Source organism: Carex rostrata, chromosome 5, assembly GCF_964058835.1.
Source record: "Carex rostrata chromosome 5, lpCarRost1.2, whole genome shotgun sequence".
Lineage (NCBI taxonomy): Eukaryota > Viridiplantae > Streptophyta > Magnoliopsida > Poales > Cyperaceae > Carex > Carex rostrata.
This window is the reverse complement of record NC_135922.1, coordinates 11,331,710-11,357,559: the sequence shown is the minus strand read 5'-3', so window position 1 is coordinate 11,357,559 and position 25,850 is coordinate 11,331,710. Positions and strand designations below refer to the sequence as shown.

General features: G+C 37.5%; 2 protein-coding genes across 2 annotated transcripts in view; both read right to left on the bottom strand.

Annotated features, from left to right (window-relative positions):
- Positions 1 to 25,850, bottom strand: part of LOC144554053 (disease resistance protein RGA2-like) — a 72,583-nt gene that overhangs the window by 968 nt on the left and 45,765 nt on the right. The window lies entirely within an intron of this gene.
- On the bottom strand, positions 484 to 16,943 carry LOC144554057 (ABC transporter B family member 5-like). The gene is given in 13 exon segments (XM_078302268.1): positions 484 to 1,234; positions 2,774 to 3,037; positions 3,389 to 3,655; positions 3,951 to 4,185; positions 4,503 to 5,193; positions 5,725 to 5,998; positions 11,897 to 12,192; positions 12,520 to 12,749; positions 13,186 to 13,424; positions 13,998 to 14,219; positions 14,600 to 14,775; positions 15,530 to 15,584; positions 16,664 to 16,943. Coding segments are annotated over 13 exon segments (3,831 nt in total). The 5' UTR covers positions 16,901 to 16,943; the 3' UTR covers positions 484 to 589.

Genomic DNA, 25,850 nt, shown 5'->3' with positions numbered 1-25,850 from the left:
GTTGAATAACACAGGCTCTTTAGACAGCTTACATTAAACCTGGTTATTTTGATACAATTAAGGAGGATCGTGATGCTGTCAGAATGAGAGAATATCTCCAGAAGAGAGACCATTTGTTGGTTTCCACTTTCCACTACGGTTCTGTCAAAATAGTACTAGCACTAGTGTATTAGCTCTGTAGATTACTGTACTGGCATTTTCTTCTTGGGTTTGGATATTAAGCAACCATAACAATTATCATGTCCCCGATGTGCCAAGGAGGTACTTTTCAGATTAATTTTTTTATCTCCTGTAGCTTTACTAATTTTAAATCATTAAATAGGAAAATAGTAAGTACAAAAACAAAAATAAGGACCCCTTAGGGTTTTCAGAGGTGGAAATTAAAAAAGAAACAACGGATCTGTATTCTGTTATATATATAGCAGTTAACTTCCCCAAAACCAATTATTCCTGCACAATATATGAAACTGCTTTGTGCTTCTATACTTGGGAAAATAAAAAAAAAAACCATTTTGATGGCCAAGTTCAGAAAAGAAAATCAGAAAATTTATTACCAACAAAAACAAAAAACAAAATACAGTTACTTCACTTATGCTGTAGTAGATTGTAGTTCAACAAGGGAGGCAAAAACACCGTCTTTTATCACCATCAGTGTCTCATGACTTCCCTTCTCCACAATCTCACCATTTTTCACCACTGCTATCATGTTCGCTCTTTTGATAGTAGACAACCGGTGTGCAACCACGACAGTAGATCGACCGACCATGACTCTATCCAATGCCTCCTGGACCACATGCTCCGACTCGGCATCAAGTGCACTTGTTGCTTCATCAAGAAGCAAAATCTTAGGATTTTTCAATATAACTCTAGCAATAGCTACACGCTGCTTTTGGCCACCTGACAGCTGCATCCCTCTCTCCCCTACATATGTATCATACCCCTGAGGGAGGCTAGAAATGAAGTCATGCGCATTGGATAACTTGGCAACTGCAACTACTTCTTCTTCAGTGATTTCCCCTTGTTTTCCATATGATATGTTTGAACGTATTGTGCCCTCAAATAGCACTGGATCTTGGCTGACTAGACCCATTTGTTGTCTTAGCCAGCTCACATTAAACCTGCTTATTTCAATACCATCTAATAGGATAGCGCCGCTGTCAGGGTCATAGAATCTCTCTATAAGTGCAATTACGGTTGATTTCCCACTACCACTCTCTCCAACTAGCGCAATAGTCTGAAAACAGAGCAAAGATTACTTAAATTCATTAGATTCAACCTGACAAAATATCATTGCATGTGTAATATTTGAAGCTTGTGAAGTCCTATCATCAATTTTAGTGCAATGTATCTGAATTGGCAATGTAAATGATTTAGCAACAACTGCTGCTTATATATACTCCTCCTTTTTGTCCTATCCAATAGGCTCACAAAATGAAGATTGAATTTTGTTAATTAATACATCCAAATCTTCAATAGACTCAGATCCCAATAAAATAAGGGAGATTAGCATTCTTACTGATGGCTGTTATTAAAATATATTACACCATAATGGTTTTGCAAGTTTATTTCTAAGTTTTTGTTGGAATGTTCATATAAATGTTATTGATGCTGGATGACCCAGTATAGTTCCGGCTGAACGTACGGTTGATTTTTATTTCTATGTTTTTGTTGGAATGTTCATATAAATGTTATTGATGCTGTTATTTTGCTGGATGACCCGGAACGCTGATTTTTAAATACTTGTATATTTTATGAGATATGAGTATAATTATAAAAATAATCACATTTTTATTTAGTCCAAATTCTCACAGAAATATTAAATAATGTATTATGGAAATTAATTTATAGATTATTAAAATGCAAGAAATACAGTTATTTTAGCTCAAAATTTGTAGAACTTATTCTTAGAATTATTATAATAAAACATCGTAGGAATACTTACTTTTCCCTAAAAGAGGTCTTATTGTTTTATACGTTAATTTAGAATTGAATAACTAACATCAGATAAATTCTTCATTTTTTGCTATTAAACTAACCTCCAACGACTCATATTAATATTTCAGCATTTTAGAATTTTCATTTAAAAAAAATTAATGTGACAACTCTCTTACCATGCTCAATCACCTAATTGATAATTATTTAAAAAATACATTGCAAAAACACAAAAGACAATACAAAATTGGTCACGGAATAACGTCTTTTCTCCTAAAAACAAAGGAATAAATGGGCCGCATACTTCAGAATCACAAAAAAAAAACAGTTTTTTTTTAACTGATGAACGGGTTTTAGGCTTTAGAGTTTCTAAAAAATTGGCCGGGTTAAAAATATTTTTCCGGGTTACATACTTTATTTGGTCTTTTATCCGAACAGAACCAGATCTGGTTTTTTCCAGTCTATTTGCCGGGTCCGGTCCACTTCTAATAGCAGTGGTTCATATTCATTTGATGATCAGACGATGCTACGCATATTATTATGGTTTTTTAAATCAAATAACTCTAGAAACATAATTTTTTTTTAGTGAATATTTTTCTAGTAAACACTAGAAATAAAATCCTAAAAGCAAAGCAAATATCCCTGTTTAGCTTTGTTTGACCAGACAGTAACAAATAACTACTGAATTTTTTCCTCATATCACATATGGTCCCGGAGTGTTCCTCTTTTAATTTTTCAATAAATTTAGTGATACTTATTTTGGTGCCATGGATTTAGATCTTGGACAGAGGTATTAACTGAAAATTTAAAATTACAAGAAATGGGTATTTAAGATATGTACCTTACCAGATGGTATGCTCAAGGACAAGTCAGTGAAAATTGGAACATCATGGCGGGTTGGGTATCTGAAACTGATGTGGCTGAGCACAATGTCGCCTCTTACATTGTCTAACACCAGTCCTTCATCATTGCCTGGGTCAATTTTTGACTTACGGTCGAGTATTCCAAATATAGAGATTGCAGATTGGTGCGCCTTTGCAGAATCTGAGCCTAATGTGCTTGATTGTGCAACTCCTAAACTTGCCAACACCAAAGAAAAAAAGACCTACAAAATTACAAAGTGTACTTGGATAATGTAAAAAATATTCTTACAAAAAACAAAAATATGTTGTTGCATTAAAATATTACATATACCACTACATTTTTTGAAAATTGGATACTACCAATAATGATACGCACTCGCATCAGAAAAATATATGCAATTTTGCCATGCCTCCTTCCTGTTCAAGCCGTTCTGTGTTTCATTGTATTTTCCTTAGAGAAAAGGCAGTGGAAGCATGTTTCGTACATGACTGGCCACTTGGACAATAATTTCCTTTGAAAAATATACCATCCAGAACGTACTAATCTAAAAAAACAATTAGTTTGTTCAGAAACTCAGGCCATATGGTGTTACCTTAAAGACATCGACAAAAGTGACCTTCCCCTGTTTGGCAAACTTTGCACCGACATAAAAGAGGAATGCATAACTCAAGTAAACCAACAGATACGAGAAGCCAAAACCGAGGCCTGCGACCCAACCTGTACAGATTGCTTGCTTCATGGAAGCTTCACACTTGTGGTTATAAGTCTTGATCACACGCTTTTCTGCACAGAATGATGCCACAGTATGGATGCCACTGATCGAATCCATTGCAACTTGACTTGCTTCTTCATACTTCACCTGTAACAGGATTAACATTGTCTGTAGCGGAGTTCACTATTGTTGGTTTCACTTTTTGCACTTGTAACAATGTTTCCTTAGTCTACAAAGATCAGTAATTTGGGTTTAATTTGTGTAATTTGGATGCAATGCTTAGTGATTAGATAGATATTAAGATTGGCCCTCATTTGTAAACAAAACTAACATACACTAAATCAACATACATTTACACATTTTAGTCCAATGCTCCAACCTTCTAGCCTAGAAAAAACCTTAATGCAAATATAAAATAGACATGACATCGTGCATGTATAACCTTAGTGTCATCACCGAATCCCTTTAGGAACCTGTTTTGTGCATAGTGCTGAAGCCCTACAATTGGTATCAACACTAGAATTATCAAAGAAAGCTCCCAGCTCGCAACCATAGCCACCGCAACACAACAAATTAGAGTTGACATGCTCTGCACAATTACCGCCAAGGTGTCCCCCACAAGTCGGCGAACATTCAACACATCCACTGAAAGCCTTGCAGCGATTTTCCCACTGAAAAACAAATCAATTTGAGAAAAATATATCCAACTTAAATTAAAGAAAATGAACTTAAATTATATTCCAAGTCATGTCTTGGTGGATATTTGAGATTGAGAGATATACTTAAATTTTCTTTGATCATAGTTCATTCAAGAAAAAAGCTAAGTTGTTGGATTCATGATGCCAATGTAGCCTACTTGGATCTGAGACCTAAAGTTGTTCTCTTTCTTGCTCCTTTCGCCAAGCAATTCAAAAGTGTCCACTCCACTTTAATCAAGAGTTTAACAATAACACTCAGCATAAATAAATTTCTTTTAGACACCCTCCTCATTGGACTAAAGATTACAGAATCAAATAATATATGAAATTGAAAAACAAAACTGGAGAACTAAAATTAAGTGAACCTTGTTTAATTTACAGACCTTGAGTTTGCAGCATCATCGAACCATCCAACCTCCTGGCGAACCACACTCCGAAATGATAAACCCTGGATCCTTTCAACCAGCTTCCCTCCAGCCACCCCAAACAAAAAGTACTGCACCGGTATTGAAACCACAGATGCAACTCCCAAAACAACATACGTCAATGCCCACAATCTTGTGTCCTTTCTCAACATGTGTGGTGGTTCAAAAAATGCCTTTATTGCATTTGATATGATCAATCCAAACACGGGGAACACTAGACCGTGTACTGCTGCTGCTATGCAGCCAATGAATAAGATGGGCAATTCTGGCTTGTTCAGATTTATTAACCGACCCACTGGAGCCTTTCTAGGGACACTTTCTTTTATGTCATCTGCATATTCATCTTGTGTAAATTCCATGGGGGTGAAAGGAAGAGTGAATGACTGGTACCTGCTGCTACTAACTCTTGATGAACCATGGCTGAGAGAACGACTTATAGACATTCTATGGCTTTCTGATTTGTTCACCAGATGGTGGTGGCTGTTGGCCTCGTGCACTCCTTGGAGACGAATAAGTTGGGTGTAAGCACCTTCTGGATCTTTTATTAGCTCATCATGGCAACCTGTATGATGTGAATATTTAGAAAAAAAAAATAATCATCTGCCTAAAAATCATGTGCCATTATACAATCATATGAGCCAAAGTGGTTCACAGTTCATACATTGCAAGCTTGGGTCTTGGACTGAGAAAGCACCCACCAGATTTTCAAGTTATGGGGTAAAACACGCAATGGAGGTCAATCATATAAAATTTTCATGCTGAGTGTGGGGTCAATTTTATAGTATCCATCACATTTTACTCTAAATTATATAAGAATCATGCATAAGCACATAAACTTTTAATAAAAATGGGTCAATTTACCGCCATTCACTTGGAGTGGTTAAGTAACATTTAATTTTTCCATTGATTGGTTTGTGGAATTTATATCTTTCCAGTCTAACAAGGATAAAATTAGAAAGTTATAATTTTCAATTTGTCATGGTTCTGATTGTCACGTAATACTTGTTTCCAATACGAACCCGTGATGAACACGCTCTCTTGTCCACAAATGGTATAACTTTTAGTACTCAATAAAATAAAGAAATTTATTTACCTTGTTCTACAATTTTGCCCCGGTTCACCACTGAAATGCAATCAGCATGTCTGACAGTGGTGAGACGGTGTGCCACAACAAGAGTGGTTCTCTCCACCATTATTCTATTCAATGCCTCCTGAACAACCCTCTCTGACTCCACATCCAATGCACTTGTAGCTTCATCAAGCAACAAGATCTTAGGATTCTTTAGAATAGCTCTTGCAATTGCAATTCTTTGTTTCTGACCGCCTGAGAGCTGAGCCCCACGTTGGCCTACCATAGTATCAAGTCGCTGTATATGATTTGTGAATACATGAGACTCATATGGAGCATGGCATTTTCAAATCCAAAGTTAACGTCCTGGACTTTTTCTTGATATTTATATTAATATAGCTTGTAATACAGAGTTTAAATATTAAACTCTGAAGCTGTTACGAACCACCAACACGGGCATTCATCAAGTTACACATAACATGCACTCCATAGAATACACCCGAGATACCAAAAATTAGTGTCCAACGCAATTTACTGTTACAAAAGGAAAGCCAACATGGGAGAAACCTCGAGAACAAAAAAAAAGGTCACCCCTTCACAGTAATATAATGGCTTCACGATCGAAATCACCACCACCTAATGGTAAAAGGTGATAGAATTAATCTTGTTGTTATGTTTCAGTTTGTTTTGTTTACGTTTTGTTTTAATTCTAGCAGAAGTTTAAGTTTTCTGTTTTTAGATAAAGTGTACTGTCAAGAGTAATCCTAACGGATGGCTAAGAATAGAGTAGAGGTTATTCTTAGTGAGCAGTTATTTAGATTCCAGTTTTTATTTAGTGGATGTAACCTTTCTTATAGCAGTTATGATTTGTATATATAAGAAAAACCAGAAAATGATGCAGGCAGTTTTTTCAAGCATCGCAAATATCTGTCTTTTGTTTTTCTCTCTGTGATTGTGTCACTGGCCGTATGCAAGAATAGCCAACATTTGGTATCAGAGCCAAGGTTGTCAAAGCAATGGCCGGTGATGAAGGAGATCAATCAAAGACACTTGCAGTTCCCATGGCCAAAAGTGTCTCTATACCGATCCAATATCCCATGTTAAGCGAGATTAATTACGGCATATGGGCTATCAAGATGAAGATAGTCCTACGTTCGCTGGGAGTTTGGTCTGTGATAGAAGGAGGGGTCAAAGATGAGGACAAGGATCAAGGAGCGATGGTTGCAATATCTCAGGCAGTGCCGGACGACGTGATGATGACAATCGCAGAGAAACAGTCGGCCAAGGAGGCCTGGGACGCTCTCAAGGAGATGCGTATAGGCGAGGATCGTGTCAAGAAGGCACGTGTACAAGTCTTGAAACGGCAACTAAACAAATTGCATATGCAAGAATCGGAAACTGTGAATGAGTATTCGATGAAGTTGATTGGATTAGTTGGTGAGATCCGATCCCTTGGCACAAAACTACAAGATACCGAAGTGGTAGAGAAGTTATTCAGTTCGGTTCCAGATCGGTTCCTTCAGATCATCGGAACAATTGAGCAATTTGGAGATTTAGACACGATGTCAGTCTCTGAAGCAATTGGTAGATTGAGAACATATGAAGAAGGGCTAAAGGGGCGGCATCATACAAAGGGCACAGGGGAGCAGTTGCTTCTTAGTCAAGCCGAATGGGAGGCTAAGTTCTCAAAAGGTAGAAGAGAAGAAGGTTCGGGCAGTACCAAAAGAGGAGGCCGACATGGAAGGGGTCGGGGTCGTGGACGTGGTCAAGGTGCAGGCCGAGGAGGCTTTGATCACACGGGAGATGATCGAAAACCACGAAAGTTTGATATTGCTAAGGTGAAATGTTACAATTGCAATGATTATGGTCATTTCGCTAAAGAATGTCCCAAACCAAATAGAAGAGAAAAGGCTAATTTGATTGTAAAGAATAATGATGACGAACCAGCACTGTTGTTGACTGAAACCTGTGAACTTATCCACACAATACCGAAGGAAGGAAAGGTGCTAAAAGAAGATGAAATAGCGCTAAAGGCTGTCAGCAACCTGGACACAACCTGGTATTTGGACAGTGGCGCAAGCAATCATATGACCGGCTGCATTGAAAGATTTGCAGAGATTGATACTACAGTCAGAGGCTCTGTGAAGTTTGGAGATGGTTCAACAGTAGAGATACAAGGAAGGGGTTCGATACTCTTTGAATGCTTCACTGGTGAACACAGATTACTCACTAACGTTTACTATATTCCAAGGTTAAAAAGTAACATAATTAGTCTTGGGCAGTTAGATGAGAATGGATGTAAGATAGTGATTGAAAGAGGAGTACTGTCTATCCTGGACAGAACACAGAAGGTGCTAGTCAAAGTGACCAGATCTGGGAATCGGTTATACCTTTTGCGTACTTCTCCAACCCATCCAGAATGCCTCCTGGCGAGAAGCAAAGAAGGAGCTTGGCTCTGGCACGCAAGGTATGGTCATGTGAATTTTCATGCTCTAAAAATCATGGGTAAGAATGGGATGGTGCATGGCATGCCCTTGATAGATCATGAAGATCGCATTTGTGATGGATGTTTGATTGGAAAACAACAACGAAAACCATTCCCTGCTGAATCAAATTTCAGAGCCGAGTACCCTCTTCAGTTATGGCATGTAGATTTGTGCGGGCCAATCACACCGACTACGAATGGAGGAAAGCGTTATTTTATGCTAATTGTCGATGATTGCACAAGGTTTATGTGGCAGGTTCTGATCTCAAGCAAAGCCGAGGCGTTCGAAAGTTTTAAAAGGATCAAAGCTGCAGCCGAAATGGAGAAGGGGTGTAAGTTGAAAGGCTTTCGAAGTGATCGTGGTGGTGAATTCACATCAAATGAGTTCAAGAGCTTTTGTGAATTAAATGGTATTAAACACTACCTTACTACACCTTATTCTCCGCAGCAAAATGGTGTTGTGGAACGGAGAAATCAGACAGTGGTTGGCATGGCAAGAAGTTTGCTGAAAAGTAAAAGTGTTCCCGGCGAATTTTGGGGAGAAGCGGTGTCAACGGCAATTTACTTGCTGAACAGAGCACCAACCAAGAGTCTAGTAGATAAAACTCCCTATGAAGCTTATTACAATCGAAAACCAAGAGTAGGACATCTGCGGGTTTTCGGATGTATTGCTCACGTGAAGAATGTCACACCTCACCTTCCGAAACTAGAAGATCGAAGCAAACCTATGGTGTTTATTGGGTATGATTTGAATACCAAGGGTTATCGGATGTTTGATCCAAAGACAAAGAGGGTGGTAGTGACTCGTGATGCCGTGTTTGATGAAGAAAAGAAGTGGGACTGGACTGATTCATCGGTTACAGAATCTAGACCAGCAAAGGATATCTTTACTGTTCTGAATTTTCCTGTTGCAGATTCAAGTGCTGCTGCCCATCAACGAATTGAGGAAGAAATGCTGCATCCTAATATGGCGTCTCCACAGCAAGAGTTCAATCAATCTGACCAGCCTGAGGATACACCTACTGGTAGCAACAGAGCAGATGGATTCGACTCTGGAAATGCACAAACTCCAGTGTCGTTTCCTGTTGAGCAGAGGGCATCCGAATTGAACCATCCAGAGGATTTGGAAATAGGGCCAAGAGGAACACGAGATATCAAAAGCCTTTACTATACGGGGCTATGTTTGCTAGGAGAGGAGGAGCCTGCGAATTATGAAGAAGCAAGAACAGATTTAGCATGGAGAAAGGCTATGGAAGAAGAAATTTCCAGCATATGGGAGAATGCAACATGGAGGTTAGTTGATTTACCAGAAAAACATAAGCCAATTGGTTTGAAGTGGGTGTTTAAATTGAAGAAAGATACTCAAGGGAGAATAATCAAACACAAGGCAAGGTTAGTAGCAAAGGGGTATGTTCAAAAGCACGGGATAGATTTTGACGAAGTTTTTGCTCCTGTTGCTCGATTGGAAACTGTACGGTTATTGATTTCAATCGCTGCACAAAAGGGGTGGCAAGTGCATCACATGGATGTAAAATCCGCTTTCCTTAACGGTGAATTGGAGGAGGATGTGTATGTTCTGCAGCCACCGGGTTTTGAGATAAAAGGAGAAGAGCATAAGGTGCTGAAACTGTATAAAGCTTTGTACGGTTTGCGACAAGCACCTAGAGCATGGAACTCCAAGTTGGATAAGTCTTTGAAGGCACTGGGTTTTGAGAGATGTCTATTAGAACATGCTGTGTACACGAGAAAGGAAGGTAATTTAATTGTTGGAGTATACGTAGATGATTTGATCATCACCGGAGAGAGTATTCGAGGTGTTGACAAATTCAAATCTCAGATGAAAGGTGTATTTAGCATGAGTGATCTTGGATTACTTAGCTATTACTTGGGGATTGAAGTGTGTCAGACTCCAACAAGAATCACCTTAAAGCAATCGGGTTTTGCAAAGAAGGTACTGGAGAAATGTGGGATGAAGGACTGTAACCCAACACAGATTCCTATGGAGCCCCGTCTGAAATTGAACAAGGACAGCATTGAACCTCCTGTAGATGTAACCTTGTATCGAAGTATTGTTGGCAGTATGAGATACTTACTGCACACACGTCCAGACTTGGCATTTGCCGTTGGAATGGTAAGCCGATTTATGGAGAAACCCACGCTGGAACACATGGCAGCAGTAAAGCACATACTAAGGTATGTGAAGGGAACATTGAATTTCGGTTGTGTGTATGAGAAGAAAGAAGAAAATCCGGAACTGATTGGATATTCTGATAGCGATTTAGCAGGTGATGTTAATGACAGAAAAAGCACCTCAGGTTCGATGTTTTTCTTTGGGTCAAATCCTATCAGTTGGTGTTCACAGAAACAGAAAGTGGTTGCACTGTCTTCATGTGAAGCAGAGTACATCGCTGCATGTGCAGCAGCGTGTCAAGGAGTATGGTTGGGACGATTGTTAGCTGATTTGCTTAAGACCGAGGTTAAGAAAGTGGTTCTAAAGATCGATAATCAGTCCGCAATTGCCTTAAGCAAGAATTCAGTTCATCATGAGAGGAGTAAACATATTGACACTCGGTTTCATTACATAAGAGATTGTGTGGAATCGGGATTGATTGAAGTTCAGCATGTTCGTACCGAAGACCAGCGTGCCGATATCCTAACGAAGTCACTGGGAAGGATAAAGTTTCAGGAGATGAGAGGAAAGATTGGTGTACTGGACATCAATAAAGAACAACAAGCTTAAGGAGGAGAATGATAGAATTAATCTTGTTGTTATGTTTCAGTTTGTTTTGTTTACGTTTTGTTTTAATTCTAGCAGAAGTTTAAGTTTTCTGTTTTTAGATAAAGTGTACTGTCAAGAGTAATCCTAACGGATGGCTAAGAATAGAGTAGAGGTTATTCTTAGTGAGCAGTTATTTAGATTCCAGTTTTTATTTAGTGGATGTAACCTTTCTTATAGCAGTTATGATTTGTATATATAAGAAAAACCAGAAAATGATGCAGGCAGTTTTTTCAAGCATCGCAAATATCTGTCTTTTGTTTTTCTCTCTGTGATTGTGTCACTGGCCGTATGCAAGAATAGCCAACAAAAGGTCAGCATGAACCAAGAGATGCCCGATACCATGCTGTTCTGTGTCATATTTCTAGGTATGATCACCCCAGGGGCCTTCCTGTTCTTTTTCTTCATCTCCCTCTCTCTCTCTTGACTGATAGATCGAGACGAAGTGGGTACAATACTACCAGGGCTCCTCTTTTTACCTCTACAAGTAAATTACTAATATGAAACCTGACTCGGGCCAGGCGTATTCAAACTAGGCTGTAAGTGGTGGAAAAACCGGACAAAAGACCCAACTTGCTCGACCAATAGAATTTAAACTAGTAAAGTTTTTGACTAGTAAAGTTAATTTTCAACTATCAAGCCCCTTCTAAATGGCTAAATGCAACAAAGAGACATTTTTTTTTAAATATCATCAAACCGATCCTTTGTTCAATTCCACACAATTATTCTCTTTTTCTAAATAAGGACAAAGCCTGTTTCATTAATATGAAACTTTGAAAGAAAATACAAGTCCTAAAGTATACCTGAACTAAAAGGTATGTGCAATACATGCACCAAAAGCCCCACCAAACTTGGCAGGCACAACACAAAATATTCGCACAGGTTTGAAATCGAGATTATGAAACTTGAGTTTCTACTGAGTTGAATTTGCTTACATCAGGTAATTTGGCAATGAAATTTGCAGCATTCGCTAGCTCAGCAGCTCGTCTGACCTCTTCTAGCGTGGCCCCATCTTTACCATACAGTATATTCTCCCTAATAGTTGTCATAAATAGTAGCGGTTCTTGGCTGACAAGCCCAATTTTTTCTCTAACCCAACCAAGCTTCAATGTTTTTATATTAACACCATCTATTAACACCTCTCCAGCTTGGGGATCATAGAATCTCTCCACCAAATTTATGACTGTGGATTTCCCGCTTCCACTCTCTCCTACAATAGCCATTGTTGTACCTATTAAGTGAAAAATTGGCAATCCAAAATTTAGTCCTATATTGGGTTATCAAATTTGTTGGTCGAATATTATCTGACATAACATTATTTAGAATAACTAAGAAAGTAAAATTTACACTAGTAGTTGTATAAAAAAGGGAAATATGTTTCTGATAAGTTCACCTATAAGTACCAAATTATCCTTAGGATAACAGTCAACATTAAATATGCACTTCATGGTTAACTCTGACAAGTTGATTTTTGTATGACTGTATCATTAATCTAACAATTTAAGAAGTACTTTTCACACCCCTTTACAAAACTGTATATATGTTGCTTCTTACTTACCGCTATTGACTCTGAGTGAGAATCCATTAAATATCAGCTGCTCAGGTCTACCAGGATAACTAAAATTGACATCTCTTAGCTCCACATCACCCTTCATATTTTCTAAAATAATGCCACTTTCTTCATATGCATCGATGTCTGGTTTTCTCTTGATTGTTTTAAACATCCTATATGCTGCAGCCTGGCCTTCGGAAAAAGCGGTCAAGCATGGAGTTGCATTACCCAAGGACCTTATTTAGGGATTAGAACAAGGATAATTTAATTCCTGATTTCATATTACACATAAAGCTTGTTCTAATAATTGATCTAGTACTCACTTCAGCTTCTCTTTTTCACATTTCTGATAATATTATTGAATATTTGGATTAATTATATGGATCAATTAGTACTCATAATTCATAAGCTGCAGCACAGTTATATTAGGCCATGAGAAGATTCAAGTAGCAATTTCTCGTATTCTTGAAATTCTAAATGTACCAGTAACAGACCTGAAAGTGACACTATCTTGATTGTTCAATATGACAATTACAAAAGAATACACATCAAAGTGGAAAATAATACTAAAATATTTATGAAAAACAAGTCTAATAGAAAACTTTGACTATTTTAATTTTCACAATTCATTGTTGAGAAATTACTAGAAAAAATATTGCAAATGAGGCTTACATTGCACCTGTGATGACTGCAAACAAAACATTGATAATTGTTCCTCCACTGTATCCCTTATGTATAATAAGAAGGCCACCAAGCCATACAGCCAGGCTGCAATTACAAAAAAAGACGAAAAAAAAAGCTCCCATGCTGAAGCCTTTAATAGCTCCTTCTCTTGAGGTGACTTTGCGAGCTTTTCTTATCTGTTTCTCATAAAGCATTATGGCTCTGTTCTCTCTGCTGAATGATGCTACCTTTTGGGATAGAATTACAGACGGATTCCATTAGATCACTGTTTATTATATCATAGGGTGTGAATGACGTCTACTTGGTCAATCAAGAACTAAATTAACAGGTATTTTGGGGGACAAATGTCACAAATCGGTGTAAATTCACTTAATTTGCATAACGGAAAGCTCAGTTGAAATAAAGTGGTCGAAACCAGTATTTATGCATCTTGGGCACGTGATTTTAGTGTCAAAATCAAATATTCAATGTTTCAAACCATTTACCAAGATAAGATCAAAAGGCAATTAGCATTATCTTGGGTTTTAAACTTCTAATAACATGTTGGTGATAGACTGATAGCTGATGCTGAATAAAATTATTATACTGGTAGATATATACTGGTCTAGTTGAAAATCACTTTTTCTTTGAATTTGTATACATCTCAATCAGGTCAGTTTAGCATTCCAAGGTTGTACCTATATTTCATGCTAAGTGCTCTTGTTATATTTGTTTCTATTTTAATTTCTTGTTTTGTTATGCTGGTTGGATGGTAAAAGTTATTGGTAATTTATTAGCAATCTTAGTGATCTTATACAAACCGTTTTGATGGAACCAAGAGTCTGCTCAACCACACTTCCGGCTTCACCATGTAAACTTTGTTCCTGAGTAGAGATGCCACCTATGGCATTCGATGCCATTGTACCCACAATTAAAACTGTTGGAATGCAAGTTATCATGACTAAGGTGAGAAGCCATCCCCTTAAGAAGGCAACCAGGAAGCCTCCTAAAAACGACGTGGCTAGTTGTAGGAATTTTCCCACCTAAACATGTTACAGAAAAACAAAATATCACAACTTATATTTAAATAAAAGTTTGAAATTTAATTAAGGATAATAATAAAGTTGCATGAGCATCAGTAGGTCAATTTTGTATGAAAAATGGCGTTTTAACTTTTAAGTATTAACTCATTCAACTGTTTCATATTTATTTTTCACTTCTTCTTTTTAATTTAATTTTCGCTTAATTTTGTTGAGACATCTAGCTTAGCAAATACCGGTACAATTTTTCCTACCTAATCTTATTGCTCTTACAATTACCATTGAATGGTGCAGTAGATATCAAATCTTCCTAAATCAACTGTTGTATATGAACAGAAACAATATACTAAAAGAACAAAAAACTGAAAGAAAGAATTTCTAACCTTTTCACCTATAGCATCTTGGATGAATGCAGTGTCAGCAGAGATTCGACTAGTAGCCTTGTCGGCAGTCATCTCCTTGTCAAAATATGCAATATCTTGTCTCAGCATCGCTGTTAGGTACAGAGCTCGAATCCGAGCAGCCTGTCTCTCTCCGGTCATAGTCCAACATGCTACCTCTATCATACATATCATTTCTTGTACCATCAACGACAAATGGTAATTGCTAATTGCTAATTGCACTTACTGGAAAGGTACAAGTCTTTGACCACAATTATGCACGAATATGATGCTTTGAGCAATTTTCATGTTATGAGAAAAGAAATGAAAAACCATGCATTTACCCAAAATATAAAAAAATTGTGTTGATAGTAAATTCCCAATTAACTCTCATACCTATTCTGCTGAAACAGATATAAAATTAATTATATATCACTTCAAACCTATTTAATGTAGAAAATAAGAAAAACAATACTATTTCTGTAGGGTTAACCTATTAATTACATGGCCACTTTTGGCTAATTTGGATTTTGGAGAGAAAAAATAGGATGCTGTACATATGTTGAATAGGAAAAGGGTAGGTCCAACGCCCATCGGACTGAAAATTTGGATTGGTGGGCACTGCTTCCTTCCAATTCGCTTCAAGATTCATGTGCGTGGACGAATCTTGATGCGAATTGGACAGAAAAGATGCCCATGGAACTCAAATTTGAGTCCAATAGACATTGGACCCTACCTTTTGCCATGTTGAATGGGGTTTAATTTATATGCATGTGCTTTGGTATTTCTCATATTTGTATTTCAAGCTTGTTGAACTTTTTACTTAACCTCTTTGCTGCACTATGTGAAAAGTTTCCACAGAATAAAGTGTCCGATACTATAAACAATAGCAACATATTTAACAGAATTTTTTTTTAAGAAAAAGGTACTTACGGAGAGATACTGATACACCCATTCCAACGCCCATATAAATGAAGTTCATAACTTGCTGCACAAAGAAACATATGGTAAATTTCATAACTTGCTGCACATTCGAAAGATATTTTAACGGTCTGATCAGTTCATGTCATTCAATGGAAATAATTTATTTGAAAGTTAGGTCCCCCCCCCCCCCCCCCGCCCCGTATAATTAGCTCAGATTTGCGAAATCAATGTGCAAAGCATCTCATCTCTATCGTTATCGCTGATTTAATTATGGGTAAATACGTGACTGGATTGGGGTGGGACACCATGGAGCCAGAGGTATTTGTACATTCATATTTGTATAAAATTAATTTTTCCTACTATCCGCAAGGGTAAAAAGTGACTATTCCCGAGGGTACACTGACAAAAACGTGCTGTTTTTTATTGTATCGATCGGTATTAACAACAGGAGTATCTGCGAAGATACCATCGGCAAAAAGCACTTTAACCGTTGCAGATAATTTGAAGAGGTTCCTTAAAAGATTATTAAAATATAATAAAAATATTATTAGAAAATGTTATTATTATTGTCAGCAGAAGATCAATACGAATAGGCCACTAATAAAAGACTGAACCTAAATATCTCTCTCATAATTACTCATGGACTCAAGCATCTCAGGAACTTTTCATGCAGCTAAAAATACACACATTTGTGTATTTTGTTGATGTATACTTGCTTATATAGTATCAATAGACACTTGTTTATTTCAGTAAAGATTTACTTGCTGATAGTTGTGACGCACTAATGATCAAATCAAAATATATTTTGACAATTGTGTACAACCGTCTTGATCTACCATATACTTATTTTTCGAATTACTTAAAATACACACTTGAGTATTATATCAACGCATACTTGATTATTAGGTCAATGCACAATTATTCAATTTCTTACAAAAAAAAAAAAAAATAACCGTAAATTATTTATAAAATGAGAGATTGAGAGGTAACATAATATTCTGAAACTAAACTAATCAATTTCATGTTCATAACTTAGAAGAAGCATATCCAAAAGACAGATTCTTGCAGAATTAGAAACAATATGCAGAAGAGAGATATCATGACAACAAAAGAAAAAAGAAATGCAAAATTCAAGCACCCTACTTTGTTAACACGGCGGAGAACATCGTCAGACATGGAGGCGTCACCAAAGCTATCGATAAGCTTACCAAAAATGAAGGTCCAGAGTGGCTGCATGGCTCCGCTACCTAGAGCAGCAACGGTGCCCACCACCATCAGTGCTACATCAGTTTGATCTGCAAACTTGAACACTCGATACATCGGCACCTTCCCCTCATCTCCATTGTTCTCTCCTTCCCTCCTCTCAGTTTCCCCTTCCATGTATTTGTTGTTTAAGATATAGTGTTTGATGGACTTGGCTCTCGTTTGGATCAGAGAGGGGGGGGAGTTGGATTTGGATATATTTGCAGTTTTGATAACTGTTTCTCTTCTCCTTTCAAAAGAAAATTAGTGGTTGTATCCTTTTCAGTGGGGTTGGGTATCTATTAGCTACAATTAAATGTTCAGCATTAATAGGTGGAAGCAGCTTTTTTTTTTTTTTTTTTTTTTTTTTTGCAAATTAAACCTGTAGCATTACATCACCTTCTAATTATTCCATTACATGCATAATATACTGATAACTTCAGTCCTAGTACTCCTGCGTTTCCTTGCATAGGTGGAAGCATTCAAGAAGAATTTTTGTATGGGATAAGCCCAAACTTTTACAGGAAAGGAATGATAAATGTGCTATTTATTGGGTACTGTTTGAGTGGGTTCTGATCCCCTAAAGAATTTTTCTTTTTCTTTCAAATGTGTTATTATGAGTACTGTTTGAGTGGTTCGGATCTTCTAAGGTGATACCCCTTTTAGTTGAAAAGTTAGCAGCGGCTGTACCCTAATCTGATTGAGCTAATCCGGTCCAAGTTAAAATTCACGGAATTTCTTCAATATTCGTGGAGATTCTGATGGGATGGTCGAGATCCATATTTGAGTTACTCCTGAAATCAGAATTCTTGTCTGAGTTCCATTTCCGGCATCAGATAGAGGAATACATATGTATACTTCTCCACTTGTACTGGTCTTGTTTGGTTTAGTGAAATATTAAGCAATTTCTCCACATACGACAACACATCTCAAACTCCACTTCACATGTGTATGTTTGTTTAGTTTGGTGGGATATTGTACAAATAAAGGAGAATTTCAGCAGAAGTGAAATTTCACAAGAGAGAGAAGATAGAAAACATTTAATATATTATTCAAGTCTAAAGAAGAAGATGACATGCCATCTCTTCTTATAATACAACCATGTTATAAACATATAATAATTAACTTAGAGGAACTATATGGATAACACATAATGACTTATAAATTCTAACTAACTTTTGAAAACTCTAACATAATTAAACAACATAGAAAATTAAAATAGACAAACTTAGGAATTTGTAATATAATAAAGTTTCATAGAAAACAACAACTTAATTAATATAATTATTCATCATAGGAAATGTTCAAGATTGAAGAGTAACTAAAACCGTACAGAGTCCAAACCTGATTTTTTTTATTTTATTGTTTTTTCACTTGGATTTGCAGATGTAATAACTGTTTCTCTTCTCCTTTCGAAAGAAAATAATTGGTTGTATCCCTTTCAGAGGGGTTGGATATCTATTAGCTACTATTAAATGTTGAGCATTAACAGGTGGAAGCATACAAGAAGAATTTTTGTATGGGAAGAGCCCATGCTCTTACAGGAAAGAAATGACAAATGTGCTATGTATTGGGACTGTTTGAGTGGGTTCGGATCCCCTAAAGTAATTTTTTTTTTCTTTCAAATGTGCTATTATTGATACTGTTTGAGTGGGTTCGGATCTCCTAAAGTAATTCCTTTTTTTTTTAGAAAAGTTGGCAGAGCTAGCGTCTGTATCCTAAAGTAACTCAATTTTTGAATTTGGAGTTTTGACCTAGTTCGGGACATCACTTGTCAATATTTGATTTTTTTTTTACAGTATCCCCCATCAATATTTGATGTTGATTGGATTGTGAAGTACATGTGTGCCGTTAATTTGTTGAAGTTTAAATTGATGACGTCGAAAATTTTATGAGAACATTTTTAATTACACTATCCCCCATCAAAGAATGTAAGGAATTTTGTTGGTATTTTTACCTATATGTAACATTTTCTAAGTTTAGTATTCGATACTCATTTTTTTTTCGGAATATCGATCTATCTCTATGTTTTTTTCAGAAAAAAATAAATGTCCAACTTTCTAAATTTTAATGTGCACATAGATTTCTCATCCGTATTTCCAATATTGAATGCTGTGTTATGCAAAGCATTCATTTTATTTGTAACTCCCAATATTAATTCTCAATTTATTTCCTTACTACTCCATACACTACTATTGAAATTGATGACTACTACTATTAGAATTCATTTTTCCATTTATTTAGATGGTTTTTCATTTAGAATTATAGCCTATAAATAAAAATTTTGTAATCTTGTATTGTACACACATGAGAAATATATAAATAAAGAGATTGTCATTTTGTAATCTTCTTTATTCTTGTTTATGCTCATTTATCTTTATTTTATAACACGTTATCAGCACGAGAGCTTGACTAGTTGAAGGTTCGGGGTAACTTTAATATTTATTTATTTTTATATCATTTATTTAAATGATACTTATTATTAGTAATTGGTAATGGAATGGGATGATTAATTCATATTTACTTGAGAAATCAAAATTTTGTTTTGACTTCTTTATCAAATGGCCCAAGACCAATTTGTTGCTTTATATTATTTTATGATTCTATTGTGTTACATATAAATTTCAAATGGCCCGAAGACCAATATGTTAAATATGAGATAAAAGTTGAGAATTTATCTCATATTAAAAATCAATATGTTCATTTATAATTTATCTATTATTTATAGATTCTTAATTTTATCAAATGACCTGAAATCATTTGTTAATTTCGATTTTTCAAGTTTATCAAATGATACGAAGCCATATGTTAATCATAAGTTTTTAATTTATCAAAAGGCCGGAAGCTATCCATTGATCATAAATTTTATAATGTTAAATTTAGATCTGATTTATATTTTTTGTGCAATATTTTATTTCCAATAATTTAATCTTCTCGAAGAAGATTTCAACAATTTTTTATAATGTTAAATTTGAAGAAGATTTCAACAATTTTTTTTTTTATTGGCCCGAAGCCATTTTATATTATTTAAAAAGAATTTTGGAAAAAAAAATTGGCCCCAAGTAAATTCAAGTCTAAATGATATCATAGTATTAACATTTAACAACTATTTAACTGATGCTTTAATTGAGGACATAGCATTGGCCCGAAGCCATAAAAAAAATCATTATGTCATAGTATTCAATTTTAACATGTTCATATTTGTCACACCCCGCAGCCTCAGGATGTGACAGGGCCCTGCCGTAAACATACAGTTTCCTGTATGCTTACAAGGCAAGTACGATATAATTGATAACCAATCCCAAACAAACAAAAATGACACAAATTCACATAACGGTTCAAATCAAAATATCAGATAGGCCATAGTATACAAAACAGTATCTCATATGGATACAGTCAGAGGACATGACATAGAGAATATATCACAACCAAAAATATATGTACATCTCTAGTCAAATACCAAACAAAAACTCGGTAGAGGTGGCATATACCAACGGCCTAGATCCGACGTGCCTCTCTACTATCAGCTGCACCAGAACCTGAAAAAGTAACCCAAAAGTGGGGTGAGAATAAATTCTCAGTGCGAAATTTGCCACAACGAGTCGCTGGACTTGCAATCTAGTTCCATTTCCAGAAAGAAACCACAACTAAAGCATTTTACAATTTTATATCAGTATATAAGAAAAATGCATAAACCTGACAACAGATGATCAAATGAAATCAATAATACGGAATTGCCAAATTGAAATTCAAACCAACGCAATTTTTAGGGCTTAACTCATCTTATTAAAGCTGGTAGCACTTACATATGTTCAACCGAGCTGGACCCTTTATCAAACCCCCATCTGTAGGGTTACTGACACCTACATATGTTCCACCGAGCTGGACCCTTTATCTGACACCCATCTGTAATGCTTTGGCTTAACCATTTCCTAATTTCTGGTTTCAAGTCATATTAAGAAAATTCATTCAACCTTATTCGGAATATCGTAATATCAACTGACCGTCCAAACGCATTATCACGCCGGATAACGCCCTAGAGTCACAGAGACGTTACACAATAGTCATCCATAATCACAACCATAATAAAGTCACTCGCCCCTCACCCCAACCGGTACTGGGGACTGCAGAGGGCCAGGTAGGCTAAAGCTTTAGGATCCTGCGATCAAAGTCAGCTAGCAGACTTTGCAAATTCCACATTCACCAACCAGTGGTGACACATTCATAATCACATTCCAATTTATGATGACTTTCAATCTAAGATTAGATCATAATAGATCGACACAATCTGGAAACCATACCAGCATGCAAGTTCATTAGATCACAGCAATTCGAGTTTAAATAGATTGGGCTATGCAGATGCAATGCACAATTCAATTAATGCAACAATAAGTATTCAACATGACAACCGAATAACAGTTTAGTTCTGAAAATGAAATATCAGACAAGTCCAGAAACCCCGCACCTGTGTAGGACGATCAAGATCCGCCCTTATCTCAGACGTCCCGAGAGATTCCGTAACTTGTTGCTCTACCGGTTCTATTTAAGATATACACATAAATATAATTTAAATATATACGGTAGCTATACGATTAAAGCTAATACAATTAGGGTTCGATTTCTATTTGATTTGCCCTGATTATACAGTAAGAATCATTTCTGGGTATCCTATTGCGGCCCGCAATGAAACCTGTTACGGCCCGCAACCAACCAGTCCGAAATTATGGTATGTCTGTTGTCTGTCTTATATCTTGCGGCCCGCAATAATTTTTCTTGCGGCCCGCAATACCATATTCAGGTTCAGATATTCTCTGTCTCCTATCTTGCGGCCCGTAATAATTCCTCTTGCGGCCCGCAATACCATACTCAGATTCAGATGTTTCCTGCCTTATCTCTTGCGGCCCGCAATACCATACTCAGGTTCATATGTTTTATACCTTATCTCTTGCGGCCCGTAATACTTTCTCTTGCGGCCCGCAATACCATACTCAGGTTCATATTTTGCTCAGCTTTGTATAATACTAACCTTTTGATTCGAAACCATTCGTTTCCCGCATAACCGAACATGTATTCTTATTTCCTATACCGTTATAATAACATCTACTACCCCTTTTTTTTTATTATAGAAATCTAAATTAGGTCAACTAACCCTAATTCGATCGATATTCAATTGGTATTCGGTTTAATCAACAGATCTCGTTTTTCTTATATGTGTCAAGTTTATACGGTTAACTAATCAACAGATCGACAAAATTCACAATTTCTCGAATTCATTACAAAACCCTAATTCCAGAATTTCAAGGTTTTAATCCATTAAACAAGAATCGATAAATTCCACGAGTTATGATTTACTCCATTAAACCCTAATTCCAATTATCAAACCCTAATTAGAGTTTCAAACGTAAATTCGACAAATCGAGAAAATTAGGGTTTCAAAAAGGGTTAAGAGAGTTAGAGATATACCAAATTGAGAGTTTGAAAGGATCGATAACTTGGTTCTGATCTCGAATCTCCAGACAGTTCGATCGATCTCGCGGCAATTAAGCTTCCTTTCTCTCTTTCTTTTCTTTTTCCTTGCGCACTCACAACCCCCTCAAGCCCTCCCCGAAATAAATTGGTTTCGGAAGAGAAGGAAAGGGTTTTTATTAAATTTTGGTTCTTTTGCAATTAAACCCCTCCAATTTGTTAATATTGCATAGTTGATGAATTTTGCATATAAACCCTCTTATATAGTTTTATTAGTTAAATTTTTATTATAACGTAACATTTCTCCCCCCCTTAAAATAAAGTTCAGTCCTCTGAACTTGATTTCGTACCTGAATCGTCGAATAACTCTGGATACTTCTCTCGAATGCTTTCTTCGCTTTCCCATGTCGCTTCTTTATCCGAATGACGGCCCCACTTGACCAGCACGAGTTTGATTACCTTAGTCCGCAGTCGCTGTTCTTTTCTGTCCAGTAGTTGCATCGGTTCTTCCTGATAGGTCAAGTCATCTTGCACGTGTAAATTGGAATGATCAATGCAATGCGATGGGTCTCGCACGTACCGGCGTAGCTGTGATACATGGAACACCGGATGAACTCGATCCAATGCGGGTGGCAATGCCAGCTCATAAGCTACCGGCCCAACTCGCTTTGTAATCTGAAACGGTCCAATGTATCGGGGACTCAACTTACCCGAAACGCCGAATCGATGTACACCCCTGACAGGTGAAACTCGGAGCCATACGTGATCCCCTTCTGGAAATTCCAACGGTCTTCGATGAACATCTGCATATTTCTTTTGTCGCTCTTGAGCTGATTTAAGCCGACTCATAACAACTTTTGTCTTTTCGGCAACTTCTTCTAGCATTTGAGGCCCTGTAGGTGAGTATGTACCCGCTGGTCCCCACCACAGTGGAGTACGGCACTGTTGTCCTGTTAGTGCTTCTTGCGGTGACATTCCGATGCTCGAATGATAACTGTTATTGTACGCGAACTCCACCAAGTACAGATGATCGATCCAAGAACCTCGAAAGTTTAATGCACAGGACCGGAGCATGTCTTCCAATGTCTGTATAGTTCGCTCGGACTGACCGTCAGTTTGAGGATGGTGCGCTGTACTGAATTTCAACTTGGTACCCATAGCCTTTTGAAAGCTTTCCCAAAAATGAGAAGTAAATCGAGGGTCTCGGTCAGAAATAATATTTCGCGAACAGCCGTGGTATTTGAATTGATACTTTAAGAATAGATCCACTAATTCTCTCCCGGATGTCTCAATCCGGAGTGGAATGAAATGCGCCATCTTCGTTAACCTGTCCACTATAACCCAGATGGTATTATACCTTCCCACAGTTCTCGGAAGTCCAGTTACGAAATCCATCGTGATCGACTCAAATTTTCTTGTAGGTATGTCCAGAGGTCTTAGTAATCCCGCCTTTCTTCGTCTGTCGGCTTTGACTTGCTGACAAGTTTGACACTTCTCGACATAATTTTGCACATTTCTTTTCATTTTCGGCCACCAGAAATATCGCTTTAGATCTTGGTACATCTTGACTTCTCCGGGGTGGATAGCATATCCCGAGTCATGCGCTTCTGATAAAATTATGTTCTTCAACTCCGAGTCATTTGGAACACAGATACGGTCATGAAACCGCAGAATACCGTCTCCTTGAATTTGGAACGGCGAATCTGCATTTGATTCGTAGTGTTGTCGGTACTGCTGGCATTTTGGGTCTATCTGTTGTGCTGCTCTAATCTGTTCATGCAATTCGGATCGAATTTCTACTGCTGCCAGAATTACCGGCGCAACTGCGGATATGCCCGTACTAGTTCCATCTCCGATATGTCTACCTGATGTCTTCAGCGCGAACTCACGTGATGCACCAACATATAAACTCATCCTTCGCATTTCTTCCATAAGATGTGTTTCACTTGTGATAATAGATGCCAGGTTTACCTGACTCTTCCTGCTCAATGCATCCGCTACTACGTTCGCTTTCCCCGCGTGATACTGAATCTCCAGATCATAATCTTTCATCAACTCTAACCACCTTCTTTGCCTCAGATTCAACTCCTTTTGAGTAAAAATGTATTTCAGACTTTGGTTGTCCGTATAAATATAGCATTTCGCTCCATACAGATAATGCCGCCAAATCTTCAATGCAAAAATTACCGCGGCTAACTCCAGGTCATGGGTCGGATAATTCTGCTCATGCGGTCGCAACTGCCGAGATGCGTAGGCAATTACATGATCATCTTGCATCAATACACACCCCAACCCTGATCGAGATGCGTCAGTGAAAACGGTATATTCTTTGTCAGTGATCGGCATTGCAAGCACTGGTGCAGATACCAATCGATTCTTCAACTCCTGGAAACTCTGATCTTGAGCAGTACTCCAATCAAATTTCACACCTTTATGTAACAATTTTGTAAGCGGAGCAGCTAACTGCGAAAATCCGAGCACGAACCTTCTGTAATATCCTGCTAGACCCAGGAAGCTTCGAATCTCCGTAACTGTCTCGGGTCTCTTCCATTCCGTGATAGCCCGAATTTTTTCGGAATCAACTGCTAACCCTTCCCCCGAAATTACATGCCCTAAAAATGCCACTTTCTCCAACCAGAACTCGCACTTCGAAAACTTCGCGAACAGCTGATGTTCTCGTAACCTCTGCAATACTATTCGCAAATGCACCTCATGTTCTTCTCGAGATTTCGAATATACCAGTATATCATCAATAAAGACCACCACTGTAGAATCCAACAGGTCATGGAATACCCGATGCATAAGATCCATGAACGCTGCTGGAGCATTCCTTAGCCCAAACGGCATGACCAGGTATTCATAATGCCCGTAACGTGTACGGAAAGCTGTCTTGTCAACATCACTCGGTCGAATCCTTAATTGATGGTACCCTGTCCGCAAGTCAATCTTTGAATATATCGAAGAACCCTGCAACTGATCAAACAAATCATCAATACGAGGTAACGGGTATTTATTTTTCATGGTCACCTTGTTCAGCTCACGGTAGTCAATACATAACCGCAAGGTCAAGTCTTTCTTTTTCACAAACAATACCGGAGCACCCCATGGCGATGTGCTGGGTCTGATAAACCCGTTTTCCAACATGTCTTCTAACTGCGCCTTAAGTTCTTTCAACTCCGCAGGAGCCATCCGATACAGAGTTTTCGAAATCGGTGTTGTGCCTGGTATTAACTCGATGCCAAATTCTATTTCTCGTTCTGGTGGCAGCCCCGCTATCTCATCTGGAAACACATCAACAAAATCTGACACCACCGGAATAGTAATAATCGCTGGAACTTCTGTGGTAGTGTATACTACTGTTGCCAAATAAGCAGTGCACCCTGAATCTATCAAGCGCCTCACTTCTACAGCTGAAACAAAAGGTATCAATCCTCCAATTTTTCTACAGTTGAGTATGCATGACATACCTCTCGAAGTCGAAAACTGAATCCGACGATGCGGACAGTCAATAATTGCCTCGTGTCTTGTTAACCAGTCCATTCCTATCAATACATCATATCCGGTAATATCCATAACTAACAGGTCCACTTCGAATTCCCTTCCATCCACTCTGACTTTTCGG